The 21,441-nt window shown below is 55.6% G+C and overlaps 3 protein-coding genes across 3 annotated transcripts; 1 reads left to right on the plus strand and 2 right to left on the minus strand.

The window, feature by feature from the left end:
- Positions 1–430: 430 nt before the first annotated feature.
- Positions 431–8,409, plus strand: amigo1 (adhesion molecule with Ig-like domain 1). Its single transcript, XM_066703097.1, has 2 exons — positions 431–1,062; positions 1,562–8,409. Exons 1-2 carry the CDS (start codon positions 1,001–1,003, stop codon positions 3,213–3,215), a joined length of 1,716 nt encoding a protein of 571 aa, XP_066559194.1. The 5' UTR covers positions 431–1,000; the 3' UTR covers positions 3,216–8,409.
- Positions 8,410–11,378: 2,969 nt separating this feature from the next.
- cyb561d1 (cytochrome b561 family, member D1) lies at positions 11,379–14,954 on the minus strand. The gene is made up of 3 exons (XM_066703099.1): positions 14,359–14,954; positions 13,238–13,275; positions 11,379–12,845 (listed from the first exon to the last, which is right to left on the minus strand). The coding sequence occupies exons 1-3, from the start codon at positions 14,519–14,521 to the stop codon at positions 12,342–12,344; spliced, it is 705 nt and encodes a 234-aa protein (XP_066559196.1). The 5' UTR covers positions 14,522–14,954; the 3' UTR covers positions 11,379–12,341.
- A 703-nt stretch (positions 14,955–15,657) lies between these two features.
- Positions 15,658–21,148, minus strand: LOC136749131 (ataxin-7-like protein 2). The gene is made up of 11 exons (XM_066703098.1): positions 21,019–21,148; positions 20,005–20,073; positions 19,695–19,799; positions 19,380–19,587; positions 18,940–19,205; positions 18,741–18,823; positions 18,246–18,463; positions 17,919–18,099; positions 17,648–17,769; positions 16,380–17,238; positions 15,658–15,999 (listed from the first exon to the last, which is right to left on the minus strand). The coding sequence occupies exons 1-11, from the start codon at positions 21,146–21,148 to the stop codon at positions 15,982–15,984; spliced, it is 2,259 nt and encodes a 752-aa protein (XP_066559195.1). The 3' UTR covers positions 15,658–15,981.
- Between the last annotated feature and the right edge of the window lie 293 nt (positions 21,149–21,441).

The following is a 21,441-nucleotide window of genomic DNA, read 5'->3' on the forward strand; positions in this document are numbered from 1 at the left end:
CACACACACACACACGCACACACACACACGCACGCTGCATTATGCTGAGGCATTGCGGGGCTGCTGTTTCTCTATGAACACAGCGCTCGTCAGCTCGCAGCCTCAGTGCCGCGGAGACCCCGCCGAGCCCCGCCGCTCGCCTGCTCCGGAGACCCGGTCCTCCGCGCCTCCCATTCACCGACTCCACGAAGAGGGAAGAAGGGAAAAAAAGAGCAATGCAGCGGGTTTTTATCGGGCACCTCCGAGGAACCCGGGATTTGATTATATGAGCCTGAGAAGCTGCAAGAGAAGACGCACCAACACGGACGGCCAGCTCCTTGGGAAGAAAGGCGATCTGCTTTGGGGATGTATTTATCCTTTTTGATTTACGCATTCATAACTCGTCTGCTTCAGGAGTAGGAGGAGGTGGAGGAGGTGGAGGAGGAGAGGGGGTCCTTGCTGAGGATAGTGGTGTGGGAAAGGGACAGCAGCCAAGAAAAGGAGGAAGAGAGAGAGACATGTTTCCTTTCCCTTCTGGCCATTGACATCTTGTATTTTCAACAATTAAACGTGGTTTTTAATTGGCAGGGGATTCTTCTTGCAGACATTTGTTTTTTTCCTGCTTCGATATACGTTTTCACGTGGCTATTTTTTCCCTGCTGGATTCTGTCTTTGAGGGAAAACACAAAGGAGAGTTTTTATAATTTTTCCAATATTATCTGTGCTTCCCGTGCAGCCTAGCTTGCTTGAACCAGTTATCGGTGGCTGCAGGAAGAGACCAACATGCAGTCTGCTGCTCGGTGCAGACTTTAAATCCAGCAGGCCTGGGGAAATGCTACAGCTGTGAGAGCAGGAGAGAGTGAGGCAGTAAAGCCCTGTCCTTCGGTGTGATCTCCCCACACCGCTCACCGGGCTGGTGTGTGCCCTCTGCGCCAGCTCTGCCTCTGCGCAGGCTGGAGAATGGTGCACTGCAACACTTGACAACTTCACTGCACAGCCTGGGCCCACGGCAGCTCCAAGCATGGTCCTCTGTTTCCACTGGACACTCGCGAGGTTCAGCACGTGCTCACTGCACTGCAGTAGGTGAGATGGCTCCATTTCTGCCTACTCGGATGTGTGTGTGTGTGTGCGTGTCTGTGTCAAGTGTGTCTGTCAACATGAGTGTGTGAGTGTGAGAGTGTCTGTGTTGGTGTATACTGCTGCTGCTGCTGCTGTTGTTGTTGTTGCAACTCCATGCCAAATGCAGCCTGTGATGCAGGCAGCTCGTCTCGTCCAAACATGCGGTGTCTTTCATGTGGTAACACATACTTGCCATCGTACAACCAGTGACCAGGCTGAAGCATGTGCCAGTGTGAAGTGTTTCTTAACCAAATACATATCAAATCCCGAAAGCCTAGTCATCGCAGACTGTTGTGGTGAGAGCTGTGTTAGTGTGATGGGAGGGGACGGTCGTGGGGCTGTTCAGTCAGTGGGAAATGAGAGGCAGGCAGGTGATGCTGCTTCCTGGTCTGGGACTCCAGGTTGTCTCGCTCACTTGCTGACTGTAGCTCTTAATGAGGCGCGTTTTGGGTTTTCGTTGCAGCTGCAGTTCTTGCGATGGTGGCAGGGATCCCAGAGGCAGCGCGGCAGCCCCGTGCTGTGAGAAGCACCTGACTGCGGACCTCCTCGCTCTGCGCACCCCCCCCGCCATGCAGTCCCCGAGCCGCGCGGCTGGGGACCCCTCGTCCAGTGTCCTGATACAGGACCGCTCTCCCGGGACCTCAGCGGCCCGCCTCCTCCTCCGCGCCGCCCTGCTCTCTCTGGCCCTGCTGGCGCTGCTGCCTCTTGGGTCCGCGGCTCTGACCCCGAACTACAATGTCTGCATCTGCGCCAGCAACATCGTGAGCTGCTCCAAGATGAACCTGACCACCATCCCCAGCTCCCTGCCCACGTACACGGCCGTGCTGGACCTCAGCTTCAACTCCATCAGCAGGCTGACGGCCGAGTGGACCAAAGTGAAGCTGCTGAAGCTGCACAACCTCCTGCTGAACCAGAACAGCATGAGCTTCATCTCGTCCGAGGCCTTCCTGTACGTAACCAAGCTGCGCTACCTGGACCTGTCCTCCAACAAGCTGCGGCAGCTGGACGAGTTCCTATTCGAGCCTCTGGAGCAGCTGGAGGTGCTGCTGCTCTACAACAATCACATCTCCCAGATCGACCGCTCCGCTTTCTCTGGCCTCAACAGCCTGCATAAGCTGTACCTGAGCCAAAACCAGCTGTCCCGCTTCCCCCTGGAGCTGGTCAAGGACAAGACCCGGCTGCCCAAACTCAGCCTGCTCGATGTCTCCTCCAACCGGATCAAAGTGCTGCCCATCCAGGACTTGAAAGCGCTGCCGGCCTGGATCAAGAACGGCCTCTACTTCCACAGCAACCCGATCGCATGTGTCTGCGAGCTCTACAGCCTGCTGGCACTCTGGCACATCCGGCGGCTCAGCTCCGCCGTGGACTTCAAGGACGACTACACCTGCACCTTGCCGGGCCCCCAGAAGGTCAGCGTGGGCGTCTTCCAGCTCAACGGGGACCATATGAACTGCAGCGCGGTGAAGGAGGCAGACGAGGAGGCCTACCTGGACCAGATGCTCACCCTCAGCTGCGACACGCGCCACAGGGACATGGTCAAGACCTGGGTGACGCCCAACAACGTGGTGGTGACCAACGTCAGTACCAACCACACCAACCTGGTCTTCAACAAGGACAGCCTGCAGATCCGGCTGGTGCGGCCCGAGGACTCGGGGGTGTACACCTGCTTCGCCGTGAGTACCTCGCTCAACGAGACGCTGTACGTGACGGTCAAGGTGCACAATGTCACGATGCACGGCGGCAACAACACCCTGAACACGGCCTACACCACCCTGGTGGGCTGCCTGGCCAGCGTGGTGCTGGTGCTTATCTACCTGTACCTGACGCCCTGCCGCTGCTTCTGCTGCCCGGGCAGCGGCAAGGCCAAGAGCCAGCAGGAGGACAGCATCCACTCCTCCATGCTGAGCACCACGCCCACCCACGACGTGCTGAGCAAGGCGGGGCTCAGCAGACACGTGGCCTTCATCGAGCCTTCCAAAGACCTGCAGGGCCAGAACGGCAAGGTCAACCCCGCCGCGGAGGACAGGCCGGAGAGCTCACGGGAGCGGGGCCAGAGGAGGAGGTCGGACGCAGAGTCCATCAGCTCCGTGTTTTCCGACACCCCCATAGTGGTGTAACAGCGGGCGCCGGGGGCCTCCTCTCGTGTACGCTGCGTGACTCGTGCTCCGTCCAGGCCACCCAGCCGCCCCCCGCAGAGCTGCCTGCTGGGATTTCTCTGGAAACGGGAAGGTGGGGCGATGAAGGCTGACATCCTCAGCCCACGTGCGAACAGGACTCCAGAGAGCGGCTGGCTTCAGTAGGGGTAGTTTCTATTATTAACCTGGTGTAAGAGACTTAACAGGAAAAGACTAATACTAATAAGAATAATATTAATAATAATAATAATAATAATGAAAAATGAACCCTTTCCAGCAATTTCATTTTTGTAGCACTTCATATTTATACTGTGAAACAGTCTGGTAACAGAGAGGCATGGAAAAGCAAAATTTGGGGAAGGGGAAAAAAAAGGCAAATAGAACAATATTATAATAATAATAGTAATAGTCTGAGAAAATAATAGTTTCAAAGCAAATAGGAAAGGTGCATATAAAAGTTGTGTCTCGCTAAATAAGATCTGAGCAGGAGCCTTGTAGCACCGATTTTGTAACTGAACAGAAACATCCGAGTGGTCCCTTTCCGACAGAAAGACAGAACGATAACACCCTGCTGCCGACAGACCGGAGCACGATGCTATGAGTAGCCACTGTCACAGTCACGGCCTGCCACCAACTAACAGCTCCTCTACCTGCAGAGGATGTCAACTGCGCCCGCCAGCACACACAGCAGACACGGAGTTCACACGGCAGGGTTAGCATGTCACATTAAAATGAAAAAAAAACAAAAAGAAAAACACAGTCAATGCAAGAAGAAACCGAAGAAGACGAAGCTCGGCACTTTAGTCCAAGAGTAGACCTGCCATGCTGAATGTAAAATAGCCCCGTCATGCCAGACAGGGTGGGCAAGTGTAGCGGGGAACAGCAGTATTATTTGCACAGTGATGTACATGCTGAATGTCTAAGGCAGGATGCTGGGGAAGCACAGACACGGGGGGAGGGTTTATGTGCTAGAATACAGGGATCTAGTAAAACCTACAGGCAGGAAAACTGCAACAAAACAACAACATCAAAACATGCTGATGAAATGTCAGGCGTTTGGTATTAAGTGGCATTACGCTGAGCAGAGAAGGGAGAATGTCAAACAGCGAGAGCATCAAGATGAACTAGGAAAGATGAGAGAGAGAGCGAGAGAAGATCCCAATTAGTAAACCGACGTTAGCTGGTTGTACTGTGAAATATCCCCCACGGTCACCCTCCCTTCAGTTGCCGTCTGTAGTCGTAACAATAAGAGGCTGGATTTCAGAGCTCAGGTTAGCTGGTTTACTGTTCGTTTTGTTGTTCAGTTTGTTGTTGTATATACAAGAAGCCATGAAATATATATAAATGTATATATATACACTAGCTGTGCACATCAGTGTCGATTCATCGCACAGACCGAGGGCAGCTGAACACAGATCTGAGAAAACAAAACCAAACAAGCAAGCAAGCAAACAAACAAAAGCAGAAACCGGGCTCCTGCGTGTGCTGTTGTTTACCGTGTCAGGACTGAACACTGTAAATATACAAGGACTTACACTTTGTTTTGTAAAACCTAAACAAAGAAAAAAACAGAAGCCAAGACCAGGTCATGTGTGCAGCATGGCGGTATAAAAGGCGTGCATCTCTCTTCCCCAGCGCCCACCATGACTGGCCCAAGCTGTCCTTGGTCCTTTTATCAGTCTGGTGAACATGCACAGCCTGTCTCAGAGAGTCCTGCCCAGCGCTGACGGACGGCGTGTAAAAACAGAGCCTTCTGCTCGGAGGCTGCCGCTTCATTGATGTGCAGCACAATAAGTCACCGTCTGTGCAAACTCTGACAGGGAACAGCATTCATTCCCGCGGACAGCCCCAACTTTCCCTTTGGCATGAGGGATTAACTAAATAATGCCAGCATGTATGACCGGCCTAGGCAGCTCGGAAATCTCAAAAGAAAAGATGAAACAAGGAAACATCTGCGCAGCAGTTTTACCAATGTCTTACAGAGCATTACTGTCAAGGTAAGAGCGGCTTACGGTACAGAGATAGTCTGTCGTGACAACCGAGAGACATCCAAATTGCAGCGGGCTAATTAATTCTCTTCAACGAATAAGCAGCCCTGACGGCTTTGTTTCGGAAATGTAAGTGCTGACACAGAACAGTCACGAGGCGCAGAGGCTCTCCGCACTCCGGCCGCCGACACCGCTCAGGCTCGCCTGGCTGTCGGGCTTCAGTCAGATCTTTCTTTTGTTTCTGTTTGTTTGCTTGTTTGTTTCAGCACACTCGCTTCACAGCACCATCAAAATCAGGCAGAGCCATCGGCCAGCCTGCTGTCCCTGCCCGCTCGTGGTGCCTTTGGAAGTGGACATGAAATACCAAAGAAAGAAGAATGAAAGGCAGGGAGGAGGAAGGGCGAGTACAGGCTACGAATCATCCACAGACCAAGATGATGCCAGAAGCCTCTTGGGGATTAGTTACCCTGAGCTGTCCAGGGCAGTGTCGGACGCCGCGGAGCTGCAGGACGGGCGGGACGGGGAGACCCAAGCAGCCGGGGATGCGGCTTGTGTGAAACTATATATGTGCCTGTCTGGGCCAGTAGAAGCCGGCACAGAACAGATCTGTGAAATGCGGTGAAGGAGAAGCCACTTCCAGTGTTTCCGTTGCTGTGGTTGTACTTTCACCCTGTTGTGTGTGAACACCAGACGTAATGGACGCCCTGAAACTGTGCGCATCTGTCTCACTGTGATACACGCACAAGTTGTGCAGAATTTATTTATTTTTCTAATTAGTGAAAGCAGTTCTGCTACTCAAAGGCCAATCTATCAGATGAGAGACAATAAAATCTTTACGCAGATAAGAGGGGACCAAAGGCTTCTCTCTCGGCCTGGTTTAAGTTACATTAAACTTTAGTTTGAGAATAAACACTTATTTTTTTCTCTTTTTCTTTTCTTGTGGTGGAACCTCTCGTACTTTGCAAAGGAAAGCAGTCAGGGTAGCTCTTGTTCAGTGATGCGTCTGTGTGTGTTTGTTCGTTTATTGATGTGTTTGTGTCACCGTGTCCAGCCCTGCAGGCGCTCCTTCACAGGAAGTGTGCGTGAGCGAAATAAAACACGGCCCTGTCTGTTCCGGGGTCGGGGGGCAAGCCGCCCGCTGTGTCACAGTTTTGGCAGCTGTAGTCGTGTAAAGAAGTGCAATTTAGGCTGCTCTGTGTTTTAATGCCAGCTTAATTAAGGGCTAATTAGACATTTCCTGAAAGTCACACACTAATAATGAAGGTCCCGGCCGACGTGCAGATCACGCCCGCCTCAGTGGAGACGAGGCCCTTCCAGTCGCTGCCGCGGTGAGACACGCAGCCCAGACACACGGCGCGGCCGGGCTGTGATCTCGGGCCAGGAAGTGCTGGATCGGCACCAGAAACCGCTGTGTTTGAATAATCTAAAGGCACTTCCAAGAATCCGGCTCGCTGTAATAAACACAACACTTCTGTCATCTTTTTTGTCTCCCGATCGTGACGTGTTTATGTAATAAAAATTACAGATTGCTTCACAAATGTATATCTTTATGAAACACACTGCAGTGCTGTATTGTACACCCAGGGCAAAGCGCTGTTTTCCAGGGCGGACCCAGGCTCTCGTCCACCTCATGCACCTCATGTTTCATGAGCAGCGCATGTTTCGGTGTCTGTCTTTACTGCAGTGGCAGCATCCCGTCAGTGGCGTCTTCAGGGTCAGTGTTACAGTGTCTTGAGCTGCGGCGCTCTGTTACCAGACTTCAGAGGACTGCCGGAGATGTTTAGAGTCGCTTCCGATTGGTTCTTGGGAACAGAAACATGGACTGACTGGTTCTCAGAGCTGCAGCAGCACCACATGACGACCGTAATAACAAAAACTAAAAGTTACACAAGTGAATAAATACATTAAAAAAAAAAGGAAGTTGATAATGCATGACACGGCTGTAGTCACCTGTGTGTAACAGCTGCCGGTTTCAAACCCTGCAGATATCTATTGCACCGCAGCCGAGGAACAGCAATCGGATCAGAGCGGCCAGAACCTGCTTCCTGGCTGCTCTGCCCGAGACGGTGTGTGGTTCACACGCTGTGCCACAGCGTGCCAGAGTGCTGGCTAAACTGGATCAGGTGCTGTGCCACTGGGTGCCAGTCTGTGGGCTCAACTGGTTCGGGCGCTGTGCAACAGGGTGCCAGAGTGCAGGCTCAGGACCAGAGGGAAACAGATGTTGGTTGAGAGCTTTTTTTTGCACTGAGACGTCTATGGTAATTTGCTTGCTTATTTCAAATGGGCTAGAAAATATTAAATATATATATTTCTTGCAATAACACAACCATGCAAAAAATACAACTAAAAAAACACAATGCACAGTGGGACAGTGACAAAAGCGCCAGTCTCTGTGTCAGCGGCTGCGCAGCAGAGGGGACAGCAAAGGCAGGTCTCCCTGGCCAGGTGAGCGGCAGTGCAGCGCAGTAACGCAAAGCTGCGGCTCTGGGTCCGGACGCAGACCGATCTCACGCACGCTGTGAGGGAACCCACACCCAGTCTCACGTGCAGGAGCCAGGCAGCCAGTCCTACAAGCTCACACCCTGCAGACAGCTCGCGCATCCAACCCAAATTCACCAAAATCCGCATCAAAATACAGTATGTTGTACAACCCAGCCAGCTGCGGCGCGAGGTTTAACATTCAGGTTTTATTTATTTTTTCTATCTCTGTAAAGCTTTATGTATGTATGTATGTATTTATTTTCAATGCAATTTGGCAGTGCCACTGTATGAGAAGTAACACAGTCCACGTTGAAGCTGTCTGTATATCTGTCCTGCTACATCCTGTTGTGTAGCACTCAGACACCAGTGGGGGAAGAGACACTGTCTTGTTCTCACTGTACTGTGCAGAGGCTGTGTCTGCAGGCCCGCCCTGCCCTCACAGGGCTCTGAGAAGCAGCTGTCTGTTGACCACGGCAGCACTGGGCAGAGAGTCACCCCGACCTGATGCCACCGCCCAGCTGTGCACCGGTCTCCGAAACAACAACATCCAGAACCACAGAGGCCCGCTGTAATAATGTCACGCATGGTACTGATCAAGCAGGAGGGCTCGGGCTGTCTGTGCGAACGTGTACAGGCCTCCATTCCCCGATCGACAGAGGTTATAGACATTATATAGGAGGGGAAAAGATATTTACAAAAATAAAAGAGAGAAGAATGTTTTCCGAGTCCAGGCCTGTGTTTTGTCTTTGTTGTGCTTGTTCTGCGTCGTGTGACGCTCATACATAAAACACCAAGCTTTGAGCGCGCTGCGGTGCTGCGGGGGCATCGGGCGCACGACACAGCGGGGGGTCTGCTGCTGTGGGGGTGGGGCGGGCGGAGGTCATTATGATTAGCACTGTGGAGGGGAACCCCAGGGCCGCCACACACCGCATCACACAACACCAGCCCTGTCGCTTGTGCCTCCACAACTCTCCACACCTATCTCTGTGTTAAATATGGCAGCGCGCTGTACGTGTAGGCAGAGGGCAGACGGAGAGAAACAGAGGGCAGAAGGGAGGCGTGTTGGCAGGATGCTGGCCAGGCGTCCCGCTCACTCTTACCTGTGCCAAGTGCCATTGCCTGTCCTCTTTCTCTCTCTCTCTCTCCTCCTTCGTTCCCACCAGGGCAGCGGCTCCGGGTCTCTCTGCATCTCGACTCCCTATCCACAGGCCTGCATTCATGGGGGGGCAGACACATCCTACACGTGCTCTATTAATAACCAGAGAGAGAAGGAGACAAGGTTAGAGAGAAAGACACCCAGCGCTGCGTCAGACTCCCCATGTCCTCCTCCTCCTGCAGCGCTAAAAGTACACAGCGATGAATAATTGACTTCCCTCCTGCTCTTCTAGGAGCAAGTCATTAGCGGTGGAGGACAGACTGCAGACAGCAGTGTTAGACACACACACCACAGCGCTGTAATCTTTACACCTGAACATCAGACACTCGTTAGTGAGTCAATATGCTACATAAGGGAAAAACGGTCCTACTTAATAGTAAAAGGTATTATTAGTTAAAACTGGGCGTGATCTTACAGGTTTGTAATCAGAATCAAGACAAGTCTCTTGTTGGCCATTTTATAGCGCCCCTCTAAACACACACTGACGTCACGACCGGCGAGCAGTGGCGGCCGCCAGGGGGCGCTGCGGAGCAACCCAGCCTGAGCAACTTTTACACTTTAATAACATCTCATACATAATGAGATGCTACTGTAACAGCGCTGTATCGGCAGACATATATACATATATATAGGTATCCTACCTGACAGCGTCAAGGATGTTTTCAAGGTTTTTTTACCAGCAATGTCCGCGGTGAGATCAATGTTCTGCTCATTAGCGAGGCTTCAATGCTAGGCGGTTGAGTTGTGTCGTGTATCTGTTTTATTGCACTTTATTCGCTCTATATATTAGTTTACCTCAGTTTGTCCTGCCGTTCGTCCTCCTCTGAAGAGCAGTAGAAGCCCCGTGCTGACACGCGTTTCCCGCCAACGCGCGGGTTTCCCGCCATGCACCGCTATCTCCTGCGCTGCACGGCCACGCCCCCGTAATTAATTAATTTAAGATAATGAAGTTAATAAAGTTCCTCGAATACTGATTCATCTTTATTCAGTGCAGTATAAATCAGAACAGCTCAGTCAGTATTAACACAGTGACTAACCTAACGGTGGGACATGTATATGTGCATTCTGTCATTGAAAGCAGAACTTATTTATATTATGTTTTTGCTTTTCAGAAGGCCTGCCTTATTATTATTATTATACTTATCAGGCCTGCGTTTACTATGCAAATCACGCTGGGCTGCAGGCCTACAAGCTGCGCAGGACAGACGCAGAGATGTGCAGTTACTGCTCCGCTGCGGCCTGCGGGTCCCCGGGCCGGGAACAGCACCCGACAGGCCGGCGCCTGCAGCACAGCCGGGTCCTGATTCACCGAGACAGGGCGAGGCCGGGCCTGTCGCTGCTGCTGGAAACAAGCTTTCCAACCAGAGCCATCGCTGCTGCTGATGATGGTGGTGGTGGTGGTGGTGGTGGTGATGGTGATGATGATGATGATGGTGTGAGGGCCACTCTTGCGCTGCACCCCTCAGTCACCACAAATGGGCTAATTCGCCACAGTCGCTTTCAGACATCATTGAGATCAGTGCCAGTGAGTTTTGTGGTGAAAAGTAGTGCGTGTGCGGTGTGCGTCCTGCGCGTCTGTCTTGTTCATTTATATGTGTGTGGGGTAAACGATATGCGAGAGACAGACAGACAGCAGCACAAACATCAGCAGAACTCAAAAACAAAGGCAGAAACGCAAGCGCAGAGAGGAGCCATTGCTCAGGTATGCTGCTGTGCAGAGGCCTCTGATCCGGGCAGGGCTGCGTGCGCTCGGGACACACGGGCCTGTGAGGAGCGGTCATCTGTGTGTCCAGCGGGGACAGAGGCTCTCTCGGCAGAGACGAGTCTGTATGGCAGGCAACGTCAAAAAGGGGTTACGACCCTCCCCGCTAAAACTGTAAAATCATAATACAAATATGATAAAAACATCATAAAATCATACAGTGCACCATGGTAAATAAATGGTAAAATAGGATCAGGTGGAGTGCAGTGCACACTGACCATGTTGTACCCTGCTCCACCGCTGCTGCAGTGTGTCCTTCAGACTGAAGTGTGTAATGAGAGAAGACTCGCAGCCGGGCATGACGACCCTGCGGCACGGCTCGACACTGCCACCCAGTGACCCCATGATGAACTGCACCCTGTGCCCTGTGCTTCAGCGGCTCGGATGATCTGTGAAAACTACGCACTGGCGCCCCCTACACACTGCTGCTTTAATCCCGCTCTTTTCTACAGCTCTCTGGGTGTTTATTACTCTCCATCACTCCCCACCCTCGCCAGCCCAATGCTGTCCCCCTGTAGAGCCTCAGCACCGCTACAGAGCTTTCCCCAGCCCGCCCGGCACTGCTTCCTGGATTGAAATCTCTCTCCACATTAATGCCTGATGTCCAGCCCCCCCCTCAATCATTCACTCTTCATCTGAGACACCCTCTTTCACTCAGGGCCCTCCACCGTGTAGGGGCGAGGGCGACGCACTGGCACAGCCTGGCTCTGTGCACAGCACACGGATCCCCATTATCAAAGCCAAACAACAGCCACAACAACCAGAGAAGAGCTTTAATGGACAGAGCCAGGGAAAAAGAATAAAAAAGACACACAATAAAACAAACCGCACTCGGCAACCGTTTTCTCTGGCTGAAGGAGCAGGCGTCGCCGAGCAGCGCCACGTTCGTCCCAGGGATGCCGCTCGACCTGCTGTCATGATCTGCAGCCCACAGGCTCTTCCACATCAATACCGATGCATCAAAACAGTCCAGCTTAACAGGCTTCAGAAGAACCCGGTACGTCTCTACTTCTGTCGTTCCTCGACTCAGGCCCGAGGAGCGCCGGGACGAGACACGCGGGCCGCAGGAGCTGGGGAACCAAGCCGGAGATGGCAGGAGTGCCCAGCCGGGGAAGGTTAAAGGTCACATGTGGCGTAGGACAAGCTGTGGTGCTGGCGTTTTGGTTGAGCAGTTCTTGTCCACACACTGAAGGGAGGTTCAAGGTGTACATATATTCGGCATTAGAAACTTGGAATAAAGTTTACTCTGTATTATTATTAGTGTCCCCTCCTCCCACATCAGTGCTTCTATACAAATAGATCAAAAAGCGATGTAAAGGGCCCTCACAATCACCTGTGCAGAAGAGCCAGACCGCACGCACACGCACACGCAACTCAGAACAGCAGGATGAAGGACAGGCAACAAAGACAGAAAACACCACGTAATGGTAAAAACTAAAACCCAAAACACTACATATTAAAAACAAGTGCAAAAACAAAACAAAACACACAACAGAAATAAACAAAGTGAACGACAGGGGTCTTGTGTAGTTTAACAGCATCGCAGAACAGGATCAATAAAATAAAATCCACCTCTTACCACTTTGAATACAGACAAGACTGGCCGTTAAAACAAACATCGCTCACACACGCACACGCACACGCAGCCCCTCTGCTGTCCTACTCAGTCTCTGCAGTTCGTGGAGCTCAGAGTCCGTCTCCGTGCTCCGGCCGGGCCGAGGTCAGGTGGTGATCTTCCTCTTGGGCAGGTAGGCGCTGGTGATCTGGTTCATGACGACCAGCGCAGGGAACAGGGGCAGCGGGAGGAAGGCGTACCACACCACGCCCTTGATGATGCCCTGGAACCAGTCGCTGAACATGCCCAGCAGCACGGTGCCCGTGGCCAGCAGGTAGGCCAGCAGCCCGCAGGTGGCGTGGTACAGCTTCAGCCGGCCGAGCGAGGGGCCCTGCAGGGCCTGCGGGAAGAGCAGCACGAGGCCGCAGAGCGCCTGGCAGGCCGTGGCCGCCAGCGTCCCGGCGCCCAGCAGCCCGTGCCAGGAGGACAGGTGCGGCAGGCCCGACGCGTTCCTGCTGGCCACGATGAAGCCCAGCCCCGTCGCGGCCGCGACCCCGGCCAGGGCCTGCAGCACCCAGTGCACTCGCACGCGGCCCTGCCTGGAGCGGAGGCAGAGCGGGGAGCCCTCTGCAGACAGCAGCAGCACCCCCTCCGTCACGCACAGGCAGAACTGCAGAGAGGAGGAGAGCGGGAGAGGCAGTTCAGCACCACAGCAGAGTGCTGCTGACGCGCAGAGAGGAACTCGTGACTCTTCACCAAACAGACTGAGCTGTGTGTGTGTGTCTGTCTGTCTGTCCGAGTGTGTGTGTGTGTCTGTGTAGTGCACTTTCCAAAATGGAGCAGTGCCACTGAGGGTCAGGACGCCTGCAATTACTCCTCTTGCTTTCTTGTTTTCTTCAGTAATTTATTATTCATTGCCTGCCTGCATAACTAATCTGGTGCCTGTGAGGCAGTGACAGCCCGGTGAGGCAGTGTCGGCTGCCGGGGCTCAGAGTCAGAGTCAGTCCCCCCCACCCCGCCGACACCCTGCCACAGCATTGAGAGGAGGATTGGAGCACTTACTGCGAAAGACATGCAGGTGGGGTGCCACGAGAAAAGGCCTGGAGGGGGGAGAGAGAGAGAGAGAGAGAGACGCAGGGGGTTAAACACACTGCTCAGATGAAGTGTAACGCACTGCGGTGCTGTTGTGGGGGGTGTCAGTTCACCCTACAGGGTCAGGGCCCTGGACTGCTGAGCGGAGGCTCTGGGTTCAGTCCTGGGGGGGTAGTGTGTTGTACTCTGGAGCGAGGCACTTCATTACAGTGTATAAAAGGGTAGAAATGCTGTGATATTATGTTACAGCTGTAAGTTGCCTGTGTGGAGACGGAATAATAAAGACACTCGCACGGAAACACCATGCGGCACACTGAGAGGGGCCCTGAATAATTCATGGAGCTGGCAGAGCAGCACCACCCCCTTTGTTTGCGACCGACACCGTCTGCCTCGGCTCCTGTGCCCATGTGGCCGCGCCGGCGTCGCCTTTGTTCCACAGCTGTGCGTCTCATTGTTGGTTCTCCATGCCCGGCCTGCCTTCGTTGTTCTTGTTATCTCTGCAGCGGCCCGGCCAGGCTCGGGAAACACAAGAGACCCTAGAGGGAGCGGAGGCGAGGGGGAGCGGACATCAAGAGCCACACTTGTCCCCCTGTGACTGAGCCGTCTGCTACCCTGCCTCGCTGGATGCGAGCTTAAACAGAGGTGGCGACTATACTGCACATCCCAGGTGCCTTCACTCACAATTGTAAGAAAACACCAGCTCTCCCATTCCTGCCGGTCTGTGTGAGCTCATTCATAATGTACCAGGCCAGGTCACGGGTCTGTAGGGTGTCATTTGATTCATTTTGTGTGCCGTTGGGTCGGTGGTCTTTTGCTGCCCTGGGTGCAGGCTCTTGTGTCCCCGTTCAGACAGACAACACAACTCGGGCGTCAGGCCACCGCACCTCCCCGCACCTCCCCGCACCTCGGGCAGCAATGCGGGCCGGCCTGTCTAACCGGTTGAGGAAATGCACAGATTTCAGTTCCACCGGTTACAAATCACTGAGGCTTCAAGGGTAAACGTGTTCATGTCAAGAATGCGCATCTGCAAAATATAAACGCCAACAAAGTACACATGCTAAAATAGACAGGTTAACCACAATCAAACTCACTGGTGCCGGGCCGGGACAGCAGGGTGATGACGATGGTGAAGCCCAGCGCCACGACGTGTGCGGCCACCACCGCCGCCGTGCGCAGCCAGCCGTACAGCCAGAACTCTCGCAGGCCCAGGCCCAGGCCCTCCCCCACCGGGCTGTACTCCACGTCCCCACGCATGGACGGTACCGGCGTCTCAGGCTGGAGGCTCGGTCCGGCTCAGGTGCACATCGCACGACGGCCGCCTCGTCACAGAGCGCAGATGGCGGGTCCGCACATTTCCACACACACAGGTTAGTCCACAAGGCTCCGCAGCCCGCTTTGATCCGATCAGCCTCGCTGCTGGAGGGAAGCCCTGCTGCGGGGAGTGGCGGAGCCGGGGACGGGCGGCATGCTGTCCCTCCTCTCCCTGCAGACCAAGCTCCGCCACAGGGCGTCAGTGGGACAGAGCTGAGCCGATCAGCGGCCCGGCGGCGCCCCTGTGCAGTCCCTGTTGAACCCGGCGGCTGATCGCCGGCCAGATTAGCTCCTGCGCTGTCAGTCCGTCCGTCCGTCTCTGTTTACACGCACTTCCTGGATACGGACGGGAACAGCTCTGATACGCGTGGGGCGGGGGGCGGGGCCTGAGTGACGTCTCCTTCTCCCACGCCATGACGTCAGGGGCTCAGGGTGGGCGCGGCCGGGCCGAGGGAGACAGCTGACCGGCGGCTGTGTCTGTCTGTCCGTCTGTCTGTCTGCCTGAGCGGCCTCGCCTCTTACTCCCGCGAATTTTAGCACGTACTTCACCGATACAGAAATGAATCCACTCTACGGTATATTTGTTTGGCATTTTCTGTTCCTCACATGTTTAGGTAGCACCTCACTATTGTTTGGCAACTGACAAGGTAGAGTTAACCTCTAAATATACGAGATCAAACACAGAACATTTGACGTTAGCTGGTTTGCTTTTTAAGGCACTGTTTGTGTAGTGTGTGTGGCAATGCACTGCTAGTTAAACCAACCAAACCAATCCTACCAGAGTGACTATTTCTTCTGGCCAGAACCTCAGCGCTAGTCCTCATCACAATCTGAAAACTGGGAAGTCAGCGTGAGGGTGAGAAGCTCAATCTGCACTTATTGCCAGTGTTACTCTTGAGCAGTACCTACAGATGCCACGGCCCCAGCAGGCCCAGAGTCTGACACCCCCGTGATACTGCAAGCTACCAGCTCTCTGCATGTGACCCGCGTCTCTCCTGCGCTGCTATTGGACGAGGTGGCGGAGTGGGACGGGACACAAAGGCAAACCAAAGGATTATAAAGACAAGAAGACGGTCAGATGTGGTCAGGATATTTTAATCCAGGGTTTGTTTGTTTTTTTGCAAGTTTTTTTTCCCTTTTGTTTTTTTATAAGAATTCAACAAAGTTTCTGTTTAGCAGCATGACAGGTAATTCTTGAGGTATTTCTATACATAAACACAAAGTAATCACTCGCTTCCATCATCCATCATCCATCCATCCATCCACACTCATACACTCTCGCTCACTCACTCTCTCACTCACTCTGCAGACACATTCAGGTCTTTCACAAGGCCATTTGCTCCCAGTGTCCAGAGCCCCAGGGCCGCGGCCATCACTCCTCCCGGCTCCAGAGGCAGGCACTCTCAGTGATGCAGTTTTGGCTGCGGAAAAGATCAAATAAAATAAATAACCACCGTGTTCTTCAGTTGTACTCAATTAACCTCAATTATTGTCTCACTTAAATAACCACTTGCAGTCTTTCTGACTCATACACATCTGCATGGCTTAAAAGACTCTCCTGGATTAAGGGAACACGCCGACCAGTGACATCACGATTTCAGGTACACGCAGACCAGTGACATCACTGGCAGCCCGCAGGGAGGCATGACCCTCCCTCAGACAGTCAGTGTAATCAGGACACCCAAGTTATTGACAGCTGGGCTGGAACAGAAGTGCCGAGACACGGCTGCGCTGGTGTCCGAGGCCCGGCCGACACCGTGGGTCAGTTGCCCGTCTTCACTGGCGCACGACTCACACCCACCTTCTGCGTGCTGAGCTTCCTCCCCAGCCCGGCGGGGAGCGCCGCCCCCTTGACGTCCTTCTTCCAAGAGAAGAAGCTGGAGTGGGCCGGGGGGGCGGCACGGTGGGGCTTGGAGGGCCGTGGCGGTGGGGCTGGGGGGCCGGCGCTCTTGCGCTTCTTGCCCAGGCCCCCGTGGTCATACCCGACGGTCTTGCAGCGCAGCCCGGGCTGCCCCCCCCCAGGCCGGCCGCGGGAGCCGGGGTCAGGGGGGGGCAGGGGCCGCGGAGAGGGAGGCGGTGGGGGGCGGGGCTTGTTGCCCGGGGAGAGGGTCCCATTGAGCGGTCCGTGGGGGGAGGGGGTTTGCGAGGGGGCGGGGGCGATCCGGAGGGGTTCTGTTGGGGGGGACACGGGCGTACGTCCCGCCCTCTCCGGCGGCGCGCGGCTCCGGTCGGGGCCAGAGGGGCCCTCGCTGCACAGCGATGGCGGCTTCTTCCTCTTCCTAGAGGCGGCGCTGTGCTCCAGCCCCGCCCCCTCCTTCAGCCGGCACGGCTTGCCCAGCTTGGCGGCGGGCGTGGGGGTGCGGCCGGGGCCCGAGGGGGAGGGCGAGGGCGTGTTGGCGGGCAGCGGCGAGGTGATGGACTGCCCGCCCCCCCCCACGTTGCTCGTGCCAGGGCCGGGCGAGGCCGCGGGGCACGGCTGGAGCCTGGCGTCTTTGGCGAGGGCCGATGACATCACACAGGAAGAGGAGGGCCTGAGGGAGGAAGCGCTGGGAAGACTAGCAGCTGAGCTAGAATGCTGGAAGGAAGAAGGGGAGGAGGAGGAGGCTGGGGTGGCTGCCGAGGTACGCTGTGATTGGAGGTCTTTTGCTTGAGGTATTTTCCTGTGAAACAAACAAAACACAAAATGTATTTCTGGGGCCTCACTATCAAACCCTGCAGCTCTTATTAGCCGTAAACACAGGAGACCAGAGTCTCTGGACGCTGACCAGGACACGGCAGAGCTGCGACTGAGCTTTTAACAGCGGGTAGAAGGTTTACTTTAGGAACAGCCACGACCAGAACTCACAATGTAGAGCACAGAAACAACGTGTGCAGAGCAACACAACCTGCAGCACCTGAGCTCAACACTCAGAGGACGAGGGGCTGGATCTCAAATCAGAGAGACGCAGGAGACCAGAAGCATGACGATGACACACACACCACATACAAAGACAGATGAGAAGGAAGAGACTAATACAGGCATGGAGGGGGAGGGAGCGGGTGTGGCAAAGGAGCGGGCGTGGCACTCACTTCCACAGGTGAGCACTCAGGTGTCTCTCCACCATGCTGCTGAGCGCGGCACGCAGGTGGTGAAGCCGCCGGTCGAAGGTGAAGACGCCACGGCCCACAGCATGGCTGCCAAACGAGCACAGCTGTGGGGGGGGGGGAAGACACGGTCAGGGACAGCCATGCACACGACACAGGTGTGTACAAGCCCACTGTGAGCGTGTGTGCGTCTGTGTACGCGTGTGTGTGTGCATCCGTGCGAGTGTGTGCGTCTGTGCATGCTCGGTGGCCGCACCCCGAGAGGCTGGGGGTGCCAGGGCGTGCAGTGGCAGTCGTTTGTCTCCTCCGCTCCCTCTTCCTCCTCCTCCTCCTCCTCTTCCTCGCTGGACAGCCGCTCGTGCTCGGGGGGGCACAGGGGCTCAGCGTCCGGCTCCGTCCCCTCCCCCTCCCCGCCGCTGTCCGACGACGTCCCGGACCTGCGGACAGATGGAGAGTCAGACCCTGTGGCTCCACGCGGCCCCTGCGGGTCACTGGTGCGTCGTTAGAGTTCATTAGTCTAATTAACCCTCTCTGCAGCACCCGGGCTGTCCAGGGTGTTCCCTTTGCCCCGGCGGGCCCATACCTAAGCGCGGTGCAGTTCGGGAGTCGGCGCCGGCAGCTGGGGGCGGCGCTGGGGTCCCCCGGAGGGGTGGTGGTGTCGGGGCTCGGGGGGCCGGACCTGTCCCGGGATGGAGCCCCCCGCTCCCGCCCCCGAGATGCCCCTGTCTTGAGCTCAGCCACCAGCTGGTCGAAGTTCTTGGTGCGGCCCGTCACCTTGCGGCGCTGGTGCACCGAGTGGATCTGAGGATGAGAGGGAGGAGGAGGAGGAGGTGAGGGAGGGAGGGAAAGGAAGGAATAGAGGAAGAGACAGGAAGAAGGGAGAGATGTTTCCCATGACTCAAGAGGGTCAGCGGTATCACCGGACATCCCTGACCCCAGCGCAGCCCTCCCTCGTGTTTCTATGCTGTTGTTTTTTTACATCCTGTGTCACAGAGGTCACACTTCCTGTCTCGTGCTCCGCAAACCACAGAGAACAAGAGCGCAGGAGAGAGGGAACGAGAGAGAGAGAGAGACTTACATTGCACGTGAGCAGCCGGGTGCACAGCTTCTTCCTGTCCGGGTCCAGGACCCCGCAGTGCTTGTCCAGGTCACACTCCTTCTCTGCAGAGAGACGGGGCCGTGAGCGTGCGATTGTGTGAGTGCATGTGCAAGCAGACGTATACGTAAGTGTGTGTGTGTGCGTCTGTCTGTCTGTCTGTCTGTCTGTCCCGACTTACTGGACACTTTCTTGTACGTCTTGTGTCCACTGCGAGGTGTCTCGGGGGTCCGGCTGACCTCCCCCCGCCGGGACAGCGCTCTCTCCGAGGGTGGGGTGCCCTGCGTCGTGCGGGACAGAGGGGAGCCCACACTGGGAGGGTCCCGGGGGCCAGGGGAGCAGGGTGCCGGGGGGGGCACGGGGGGGGCGGGCAGCTTCACATTGGGGCTGTCGCTCGGCAACTGGGGGGGCGCCTTCTCGACATTCACTGCCGGAGCAAATGGGCTGCTGGGGGAGAGAGAGAATCGTTCAACAGACTCGAATAACTGACGTTCCTGTTGCATTCCTCGCATCTTTCAGTTAATTTAAGACCAGGGCAGCGATGTTTAAAAGCCACTCCTTGTCTCCCCACCTGCTCTGGGTCACGCGTTCTGAAAGGCACTATATAAAGCCCAATCTTACCCGCCTCCATCCTTCTGGCCCTTGGCGCTCCTCTGTGGGGGCGGCTGCAGTGGGGTTCGGGGGGGGGTCACCCCCTGAGGCCGGTCTCTGCCGGCCCGGGACGTCCCATGGTAAGCAGGGGGGTGTCCAGGGCGCAGGCGTGGCAGTGGGGCGGAGGGGGAGGGGTGCAGGTGGCTGTACAGCTTGCTGAGGGGCCCATGTCTGCGCTCTGGAGAGGGGAGGGGAGGGGTGCAGAGAAATGACATTGTAAACCTCGTTAAAGAACAGCTTTCGTCAAACACTCGCACAGCCTCTCCCTGCCTGTCCCCTGCTCACCACAGTGCTTCTCAAAGGCCTGAGGCTTGACGACCTGGCTGCAGTGGCTGCACACCACCAGGAAGAAGTCATCGTGTGCGGGACACAGCCCGAAGATAGACATGTCTGTGAGGGAGGGAGAGAGAGAGTCAGCTCACACAGACACACGCACCACAACTGTGACGACAGTGATCACTGGGGCAGGACGCTGTTGATTGGCATGGAGTGCTTTGTTGTGTTAGAAAGTCCATTTCACATCCCTGCTGAGAGGGAAGGGAAGAGGAGCGAGAAGGATGGGAGAGAGTAGCGGTAAATGAACAGCCGGCCTCACCCTCTGTTCGCAGTGTCATCGCCTCCACCTTCTTCCGCCCGTTCTTGCCGCCCTCCTCCACATCCAGTCCTGCAGGAGGGACAGACAGACTCAGTGATCACACAGACAGACTAGCAGGCAGAAGGACACAGAGACCGATTTCGTTTTTTCCTAGACATGCAGACAAACGGTGCCGGTTGAAAGTGCGTTTCTCACGCTGTGTGCAGGCGACACGTTCACCTCCTCCGTTACTCGTCGCTTTCTGTTGTTGTGCAGCAGTTTAGTTTTCTACACAAATTGGCGGAATGGACGTGTAAACAGATGAACCGAAGTCAAGCGTTTCAAAGAAAGTGCAGAGAGATGGAGGACCCGCTCCGCTCCGGGCGCTTCCCAGGGCAGCAACTGGTGAGTTTGCGCGGCTTTGTTTTTGCCATCATTTGTAGTCCGTGTGTTTGGACTGGAGAGCAGCAGCGCCAGGAATGACGGGGAGAGACACTCCCAGACAGAGCGGAGACAGAAAGGTGACATCCTCTACAACAGCTGTCTGTCTGTCTGTCTGTCTGTCTCTGCGCTTCACTATCACTGCCACTGAGTTGCAACCCGTTTTTATGCAACAAGATAGAAGCAATTGTGAGAGGACTCTCCCCTCCTACACAACTCTCTCTCCCTCCCTCACCGGCCGCATGCATCCCAGTTACTTTACACATCTCTCCCTGAACTCCCCAGCAGAGTCCGGCACTTCTTTAAAGCGCTGAGCTTTGAGCCGCAGGGCCCCCTGCGCTGCCCCCGCTCCGCGCACGGCGCCCCGGGGCCCATTTCGCCGTGGTGGGCATTTCCACTCGCGACGCTCAATCCTCTAGGACCCGGGAGGGCTGCCGGACCGAGCGGCGCGGTACCTGGGCGGCACTAGGACCCAGCGGATCCTTTGTTTGGGTTACAGTGCGGGGACTCCGCGCGTTTCTGCGGAAATAAGCCCGCGCCCGGAACCGAGCCGCCGCCGAACCGGGCCGGGCTGTGGCCGAGGGCCTCACTCACCATCCGCCGCGGGAATGTCGGCCCTCTCGACCCAGGAGCTCCAGCTCTGGCCCGCAAAATCCTCGAGACTCGGAACCCGCCGATCTAGAGCAGCCATTACTGCCGCTGCGCGTTCACGCACCGCCATCATCACTGTGCGGGCACGCCCCTTACGTCACCAGCCGCGCTCCCGCCGGGGGCAGCAGTAGCTACGTGCGCGCTCACGCTGCCGGGCGCACACCAGGGCACGCGGGCGGATGGAGAGGGAGACACACTACACACACACTACACACACACTACACACACACTGCACACACTACACACACACTACACACACTACACACACACTACACACACACTGCACACACACTGCACACACTACACACACACTGCACACACTGCACACACACTGCACACACTACACACATACTACACACACACTGC

The sequence above is a fragment of the Amia ocellicauda genome, chromosome 5 (assembly GCF_036373705.1).
Source record: "Amia ocellicauda isolate fAmiCal2 chromosome 5, fAmiCal2.hap1, whole genome shotgun sequence".
NCBI lineage: Eukaryota > Metazoa > Chordata > Actinopteri > Amiiformes > Amiidae > Amia > Amia ocellicauda.